This window comes from Solanum pennellii, chromosome 9 (genome assembly GCF_001406875.1).
Source record: "Solanum pennellii chromosome 9, SPENNV200".
NCBI classification, from domain to species: domain Eukaryota; kingdom Viridiplantae; phylum Streptophyta; class Magnoliopsida; order Solanales; family Solanaceae; genus Solanum; species Solanum pennellii.
The window spans coordinates 76983521-76993059 of record NC_028645.1 but is presented as its reverse complement, the minus strand read 5'-3'; the positions used below and the strand labels follow the sequence as shown (position 1 = coordinate 76993059).

Sequence of the window (9539 nt, the reverse complement as noted above, 5' to 3'; positions counted from 1 at the left end):
TAAAAACACCTTCATGAAAACTATATATGTATAGAATAACCGACATTTCAAATCAATCGAAGCAATGCAAGTATCTGTTTATTACATAGAATCTAAAGAAAAGAGAATACAAATATACAATCTTAACACGCGGCATACATGTATTGGATTGGTGTAAACACTTTGTATCGGTAAGTTTTTTTCGTTTAGAAAAGGAGGACAATTACATTAGAAATAGGATTTTTATAATATATACGGGTTTTCCTATATATAAATCAAAGAATTTTGTATCATAGCTAGAATAGGTTTTTTTTTTTTTAAAGCGTGGTATTTCCAAAAATAAATTTCTAAATTTTAATAAAACTGGGAAAGTTAAAGGGATGAAAAATTACCTTAACCAATTAGAAATAGGATTCCTGTAATATACAGATTATTATTTTTTTTGGTCTTTTAGGGAAACAATACTTTATTAATTGAAGAATTGTTTCATAGCTACCTCCAAAAGCACGTTAGAGATTTTTTTTGACATTAGGGTTCAATATGATTGACATATTGCCGGATTGTCTCATTCAAAAAATTCTCTGTTGTCTTAGTTTTAAAGAAGCAACGCGGATGAGTATTCTCTCCAAAACATGGCTACAAGAATGGTCGACGCTTCCCAACTTGGAATTCACTATTAATTGTTGGGAAGGTAATATAAATACGGCGAACACAACCATGGAGAGATACAGGAAGGGGAAAATCCCTATCCAAAAGTTCGAATTAGTAGAGAGCTTTGCTAATTCTCGTGAAGATTTCCCTCTGATTGATAAGTGGCTCGACATTGCACTTCAGAGTGGTGTAAAACATCTTTCTCTTAACTTTAAATCATACCCCATGCCTATTTTAAGAATATTGGCAGCAAAATCTTTAAGAGGATTGGATGTACAGGGTAGTATGCCTGATTCGTTATCTAGTGGTGTTGTGAATTGCAAATCATTGAGAAAGCTTTCTCTATCAAATATAAGATTAGACGAAAACATAGTCCAGACTCTACTTAATAGTTGTCCGTTTATTGATTCTTTAATCCTCGAGTATTGTTCTGGGAAGCTTCAAAAGATCAAGTCGGATTCCTTGAAGGTCTTGAAGATTCATCATTGCAAGATAGAGGAGATCGATGCTCGAAATTTGGTATCACTTGACTATGTGGGGGCTCAAATTCCTGAACTTAATAAAATTGCAGGAGAGTCAAACCAGTTGGAGCACTCGAAATTTGGATGCATCAACCATTTAAATGCGGCATGGTTTTGTAAGTTGAGGAAGTTTTTATCAAATTCGCCCTCTTGGTCTCATGTTTCCCTTAGATTTATAAATTGCTGTGAGATCAAGATGAAAGATTTGTTAATGGACCACATAGGTTCTACGCCTCGGGTGGACGTTTTAAATGTCAATATTGAATGGATGAATCAGAATTTTGTAGATGCTTTGCTATGGAGTTGTCATCCAAGGAGACTCAACCTATTCTCAAATGTTACTCCAACGATTACACATTTCATTGATCGTTTACTGTTTATGATGAATTCGAGTCATTCTATTTCTGATAGAAGTTTACCTTGGCATAGTCAATTAAAAGAAATAAAAGCTTTTGATGAAAAAAATCAGTCGCTACCACTCATATGTGGGGAGCTTGCAAAAAGGATCCGTATGGAAGGGGAGAAAGTTTATTTTTTATTAGACTGGTGTAGTTAAATTTAATTTGTTTCTATTTCAAATTGAATGCACTTATTCTTTTGTGCATTGCTTACAAGGTATTAGATATTAATAAAATAGAAGTAAGAAATATTTTTAAACTTGGATCTTATAGGGGCTTGCAAAAGCAAAACCATTTTTTTTAAAAAAATTAACGAGTAATGCAAATTTCGTAAAAGGAAAGAGACTTAATTTCTACTTTAGAGTGTTTCAAACATAACTACAAATGTCTTCGATGTCATTCTTTCTAGGAAAAAAGGTTAAAAATGTCCTTAACGTATCTCAAATGGCTCAAATATGTTTTCCTTTTACATTTTGGTTTAAAAATGCCCTTAACATGTTTATAAAGTTTAAAATTGTCCCTTTTTAACAGTCCGCTGACATGACAAATGTGACATGGATCTTTTTTTACCCATTTCAAAATAAATGACCCACTTAATCTAGAAATCCATTTAAAAATCATGACCCGACATGCCAATCGTATTTGGGTCGTTTGTTCCCATTAATTCTAATTCTCTTCTATTACGACTTGGAATTCGATAAATAAAAATGGAGATTCGACAGATTTTCTAGTTCTATTGTAAGCAAGTTTTTGAATTCAATATGTTTGTCATATATTGAAGAAGCTATCTTGAAACTTCCGTCGTTTAGAATTCAAATTCCTCATTAGAAACTCTGTACAAAAATGAAAACAGAGCAATGATAATGCTCAGCATTTCTTCGATTTACAATTCAAGGCAGTCTGTAGAAGTTTCAGTAATTTGTTGTTTCAAGTAGAATATAATTATAAATGATTTACCAGGGCAGAAGAAAGGAGTATGGTGTGTGAGATTTGCCTTTCTCCAAACACAATACAAGCATTGGAGGAAGACATTTCTGGGTGGTTTAATATGTAAACGCGTTTTTGGGTGGGTTTGAATTTTCGTAGTATAAATGGGTCGGATGGTTAGGCTGGACTTAAAAAATTAGGCGGACCAATAAGATGAAGTCATTTATGTAATTAAAAGTGACTCACCATTTGCCATGTCAGTGAACGGTTAAAAAAGTGCAATTTTAAACTTTATAAAAATGTTGAGGGTATTTTTAAACTAATGGTAGAATGAGCACATATTTGAACCATTTGAGATACGTTAAGGGCATTTTTAATCCTTTTCCCTTCTTTCTAGGTAGCCCGTTGACTTCTAATTTTCTTACGCCACTCCCCACCCCGAACCACCCCTCCCTCGGGATATGATTTTATTTTTGAAAAACATTTCAAATTTTAAAATTTTCATTTTTATGCCACCTCTCTACTCTGCCGCCACCCTCGTCAATTTTTTTAAAAATTGAAATTCAATTTTTTAAAAGATTTCATTTTTACACCATCCTACCCCAGCCACACCCTCAGACCCCCCCACCCCCTAACGTCCCCCACAACGTCAATTTTTTCTTTAAAAATATTAATTTTGAAAAATATTCTAGTGTCGGAAGTTTGGATCAGATCTCAGGGTCAAATTTTGGAAAGATTGATGGGGTCGTTTTCTAGTTTGGGTGTTAAGGTCAGGTCCTACATTGATTATCAGGATGATTTTTGAGTTAAAAGTTATTCCTCTAAAAAGAATTTTCTAGTCACAAACAAAACAAAAAAAGAAAGATATTTTCTTGAAAATATTTTTATATACTAGCCAAATATTAAAAAATATTTTTTAGAAAATATTGTCCACCATCAACCGAACATTAAAAATAAGTTAGAAATCTATTTATTCTTTTCCCAAGAAAACATTTTCCTTAACAAACACACCCTAAAGAGTTATAAAAAGAAAAAAGGATAATCTTTTTTAAATGAATTTAATTGAAAAGTAAGGCAAATATGTTAATTGAAACATATGATGTATATTTTCGACCTACTAGAATTTTTTTTAATTAAAAAAACAAACAAAGAAAAAAGTCTTGGGGATAATTTTATATAGTTTCTGTTTTACTCTTTTTGTTGACACTTTAGCTTTAATATTTAACCGTTTGTGGAAGAAAATATTTTAAGTAGCACATGGCGTTTTGTTTTAAAAAAATAAATTAAGCATAACATATAATTTTTTTAGATAAGTGTCAAAAACACGCCTAAACTATTTCTTTTTAAGTTTTATATCTAAACTATTGAAAGTTTGAGTTTCATACCTAAACTATCAGTTTTTAGTTTGAGAAACACATCTCTCTCTTTTATACCACTCTCATCATGATATGTGTAATATACTCTCTCTCTCTTTTGTTTTAAAGAATTCCACATCACACTCCATATGGACAAAATATTCAATCTTGACAAAAAATAAATAAGTTATTAGTATTAGTTAAAATTAAAAATTAAAAAAACTATTATAAAAAAAATCATATTTTCTTTATACAATAAAATGTAAAATATTTTTCTTACCCCACACCATTTTTTAAATTTTTTTATTTTGTTTAAATTTCTTTTATAAAAGTATTTCATTTTTTATTTCATCTCTTTCCCCTCATCAAATACTAATTTAGATATTATTTTATTTTTTAAAAATATAATTTTACTCATCTTACTTAACCTTCTGTTTTTTTTTTTCAATTTTTTTCCCAGTGTTTAGATTTACATATCGAAAATATTTTTTATTTGCCGCCACAAGACTTTTTATATCTTTTAGTTGTTTATGTTATATTCGGCACACTAGTAGAATTTTTTTTCTAAAAATATATGTATGTGCATATCTAACACAAAATGAGAAAAACGTAAAAAAATAAAAATTAGGAGCGAAAAATTAAATAAGATGGGGTAGATTTTTTAAATAAAACAATATAAATTTCTATCGGGTGGAGGGGGGATGAAATATGAAAATTTTAAAAATATTTATAAATAATTTTTTTTGTAAAAGAAAGGATGAGGTTGTCGCGGGGGAGAGACGTGGAGGAGATGGTGAAGCGAGATAAAAAAATAATTTAATTTTTTATATGGATAGTAAACTTTAGTTTTTAATTAATATTAATTTTTTATTTTTTTAATTTTTATCTAAATAAAATATTTTATTTATGCGGAATGTCATGTGTCAGTTTTTTCATATAAAAGAGAGTGCACTACACACACCACTAATGTGTGTTTCTCAAACTAAAAAAATGATAGTTTAGGTATAAAACTCAAAAAAGTGAATAATTTAGATGTGTTTTTGATATTTGTCTTCTTCTTTTTAATTAATGAACCATGAATCATGATATACGTGCAACACACATAATATTATAAGTATGATTTTTTTTAGTAATATAGATCGAACTAACTTTTTATCTTTCATTCAAACATTTCACAATCGGCAAAACAATCATAATATTATTCGGTTTTCGTACACTCTCACTTTTTGATACGAATTCAAATTTAATAAGAATTCAATATATAAAAAATGATTCATTTAAATATTATTTGACGGTGCAATGAGGGAACTAGGGAGATCTTTTAGTAATATAGAGCTCCTTATTTTTCTTAAAACAAAGTCATGAATGATAATATTGACATTAATATATACTGCAATAAACTTCACAACATTAATTGCAATTTTCCACTATAATTTATTCAATATAGAATGTAATCACCACAATTAAAGGAATATTATTGATTTCAAGGTCCTAATTTTTTCTTCTACCAAAAATATAGTCCTATTATTTACAGTAAATTAAAATCTTATCCAACATAAATATAACTTAATTTAGTTTTTCAAAGGTACATAAAATCATTTAATATATGTGATAGACTGAAAAATTAAATACTAGTAGATTCTTACTTAATTTTCTTTTAACGCATTAATTGCATACCTTTCTCAATTGGAAGATACGATTATATAACATGCATAGCACAAACACAAGTTATATGAAATAAAAATATTTGATGATACGAAATGAAACATTTATATATGTCTATTTCGTTTTTGATGGTTTCTCTCACCTTCATGTTAACAAGCGTGAGAGCTGATCTTATAAATGATGTTTGCTCAAAAACACAAAAACCCGCTATATGTGTATCAGCTCTAAAAGGGGATTCTCGATCTAGAGGTGCAAATCTTGAAGGCCTTGCGACTATCTCAATAGACATATCGCTAAAGAACATGCAGTCTACACACGATCTTGTTTATACATTGCTTAAACAGGCTACAGATCCAAAATTAAAGACACGATATAGTTCGTGTTTGGAGAATTACAATGACGGTATTGATGATCTTAGAGGATTGCCTGATCTTTTAAAATCTAAAGACTATGCTGGTTTGAATATTCATGCATCTGCTGCTTTCGATGATTCTTCTACGTGTGATGATAATTTTTCAGATCCACCTGCTGAACCACCCCAATTGAAAGCTGCTAGTGACAAGCTTCAAGGACTTATTGATATAATTTTGGTTATTAGCAATCTACTAAAAGGATAATAATAACAATACTATATAGGATATTGCAATGACTTGAAAGTTATATGAAATCACTATGATTCATTTTTCGAATTTAGTTAAAGCCTTAATTACGTCTATTTTAGTTTAACAAAATACCCTTAATTAAAATATAAAAAAGAATATTGAAAAGGTTGAATCCTTATACTAAATTTTTTTTTATGGATGGGTTTAGAGTTTTTCCTAGGAGAGAGAAGAGAGTAAAGTGACACTTATTATTATCTATATAAATTACTTAACTCAAATAAGAAGAAAAAATAATACTAACAACACATATTGTGTTAGTATTAATTAGTCATTAAGTATTACTAAAAATAATTAAATTGTTATTCTTAAGTATCTTAAATAATGACAACCAATATTATAAAGACCATTTTTGTTGAAGCTAATTAAATTGTTATTCTTAAATACCTTAAAGAATAGTACTTAATGACTATTTTTATCTAGTATAGTCTTTTAATGAAGTATGAAAAATTCAATCAATATTTTAAGGATCCAAATGAATATAAAGTATTATAAATAATTATAGTTATGAATATAAATTTTAAAACTTAAGAGGGCTAGATATAGAGACAATAAAAAGGTCCTTTATTTTTTTAGTATTAAGTTTCGATTGAACAACTTTAGTGTTTGAGTTTTGCAAAAATATTTTGATTACCATAAGATATTTATCAAAACTTGCTTGTTAAATTTAGACTGTTTGGTATTGCTGATAAAAATTAGTTTATTTTCGGAAAAAACTTTCTAAAACATACTTTTTGAAAAAAAAAAATATTTTCATCTTAGGAGGCTCAACCTATGCTGAAGCGTTAAAATGATTACATGTTTCATGAATGTATACGAAGAATTTGAGTCATTCTACTTCTCATAGAAACACGCCTTTGAACTCTGTTTTCCTTCCCCTGAGATGCTCATAAGGACTTGGAGCACGTTTTCGTTCTTCAATTTCATTTTTCAATTGCAGAACTAAGAGTACATACATATATATATACCAGTGTTTGCATCACAAAGAGGTACTAATTGTATCAGGATGTACATTGGTTTTCATCAATCAAATGCAGAGAACCTTTTAGTCATGTATCATTAGGTTAAAACGTTCGATTTTCATCATCCTGAATATGTACTTCTCTTGCAATCATTGAATTTGATTTTTCTAACATTACATGATACTCTGTATATATATGGACAGAGTGGAAGCCTTGATATTATTGTTGAATACATCCCATTTTTTTAGTCAACTTTAGCTATTCAATTGGTACAAACAACTGTTAAAAAGAAATAGTAATTGGAGTTGAAAAGAAAAGATTTGGTAGTTGGCAAATTGGTAAGATTTGCAACCATTTTTGACTTTGCTATATTTACCTATGTCATTAGTGACATAGGCATGGTTTTATCCTTCTATAAATAGAGCATTCTTGCTCATTTGTAGAACACACCAAGTTAGAGAGAAAAACCATTTTGAGAGCAAAGTGAGGTATTCCATAGACTATACAAGAAAATAGTTTGTGAAGAAAAATAGAGTGTGAGCGATATTTTAGTAAGACGGAAACCAAAAGAGTGTTGTTCCTTTTGAGTGTGTAGTAGTCACTTTGAGTATTGTATTCGTGACTATACAGTGTAAAATTCCTTACTATAGTAATATCAATTGCTCCTCTTAGTCCGTGCTTTTTTCCCTTATTCAGAAGGGTTTCCACGTAAAATTCTTGGTGTCGTTATTTTCCCATTTTATTTCCATTACTTTTACCATATATATTTTTGTGCCTGTCCGCGTTTTCCGAACAAACTGGTATCAGAGCCAAGGTTTTATCTGAGTATGCTCTGTGGTTGCAGCACAGTCTGAACTTCCACATCAGAAAAGATTTACTTTGATTTGCGATAACTATATTTTTTGGGGAAAACAATGGAAGCCAACACAAGTAGAATGGTTACTTTGAATGGTGTTAATTATGCCATTTGGAAGGGAAAAATGGAAGATCTGCTTTATGTTAAGAATTTTTACAAACCAGTATTTACCACTGTAAAGCCTGATAATAAAACAGATGAAGAGTGGAATCTGTTGCATAGACAGGTCTGTGGATTCATTAGGCAATGGGTCGACGATAATGTGTTGAACCATATTTCTGGGGAAACACATGCTCGAATCCTATGGGAGCATCTTGAAAGTTTGTATGCTCGAAAGACTGGCAACAACAAAATGTTCTTAATAAAGCAGATGTTGAGTTTGAAGTATCATGATGGTTCTCCGATGACAGACCATCTGAATAATTTTCAGGGGATAATGAACCAATTATCTGCTATGGGCATCAAATTTGATGAAGAAATTCAAGGCTTGCTTCTACTTGGTTCCCTACCAGATTCATGGGAAACATTTAGAACGTCATTGTCAAATTCTGCTCCGGATGGTGTGATCTCTATGGATTCCGCCAAGAGTAGTGTCTTGAACGAAGAGATGAGAAGAAAAACTCAAGGTTCCTCTTCGTCGGATGTCCTGATAACTGGCCCCAGGGGGAGAAATAAAACTCGTGGTTCTCAGCATAGAGAACAAAATAGGAGCAAATCCAAAGGCAGACTTAAGGATATTGAGTGCTATCATTGTGGCATGAAAGGGCACACAAAGAAGTTCTGCAGGAAGTTGAAGAGGGAGAACAAAAACAAAGAGGAAACTAAAGAAGATGGCAATGAAAATTGCCTAGCCACCGTCACCACCGAAGATCTTGTTACCGTTCTTGATGCAAACATGATAAATATTGCTTGTGATGAGTCAAGCTGGGTTGTGGACACTGGTGCCGCATCTCATGTGACATCAAGGAAGGATTTTTTCTCTTCCTACACTCCTGGTGATTTTGGAACCTTGAGTATGGGTAATGAGACTGTTTCTAGGGTGGTTGGTATTGGTACAATTTGTTTGGAAACTAGTGTTGGAACTAAACTAGTTTTGAACAATGTGAAACATGCTCCTGATGTTCGTCTGCACCTAATTTCTGTTGGTGTTTTAGATGATGAAGGATATGTTAGTACCAACGGTGATGGAAAATGGAAGCTCATTAAGGGTTCCTTGGTTGTGGCTCGTGGTAACAAACGTCGTGGTCTATACTGGACTACGGCCTCTGCTTGTGTTGATATGGTGAATGCGGTTGAGAGCGAGAGCTCTTCAACATTATGGCACAAGAGGTTTAGACACATTAGCGAGAAAGGACTTAATGTTCTAGCCAAGAAGAAATCATTGTCAAATTTCCAAAGTGCTAAATTAGAAAAATGTGAGCACTGCTTGGCTGGTAAACAAAATAGAGTTTCCTTTAAGTCCTACCCTCCTTCAAGAAAGACAGAGTTGCTTGAGTTAGTGCACTCTGATTTATGTGGTCCAATGAAGACAAAGACATTGGGTGGTGCACTTTACTTTGTCACTTT

The 9539-nt window shown here is 31.3% G+C and overlaps 2 protein-coding genes across 2 annotated transcripts; both read left to right on the top strand.

The window, feature by feature from the left end:
* Window positions 1-519: 519 nt before the first annotated feature.
* LOC114073981 (putative F-box/LRR-repeat protein At3g18150) lies at window positions 520-1707 on the top strand. The gene has a single exon (XM_027911827.1). It carries the CDS (start codon window positions 520-522, stop codon window positions 1705-1707), a length of 1188 nt encoding a protein of 395 aa, XP_027767628.1.
* Window positions 1708-5582: 3875 nt separating this feature from the next.
* Window positions 5583-6134, top strand: LOC107030422 (pectinesterase inhibitor-like). The gene has a single exon (XM_015231705.2). It carries the CDS (start codon window positions 5592-5594, stop codon window positions 6111-6113), a length of 522 nt encoding a protein of 173 aa, XP_015087191.2. The 5' UTR covers window positions 5583-5591; the 3' UTR covers window positions 6114-6134.
* Window positions 6135-9539: the final 3405 nt, after the last annotated feature.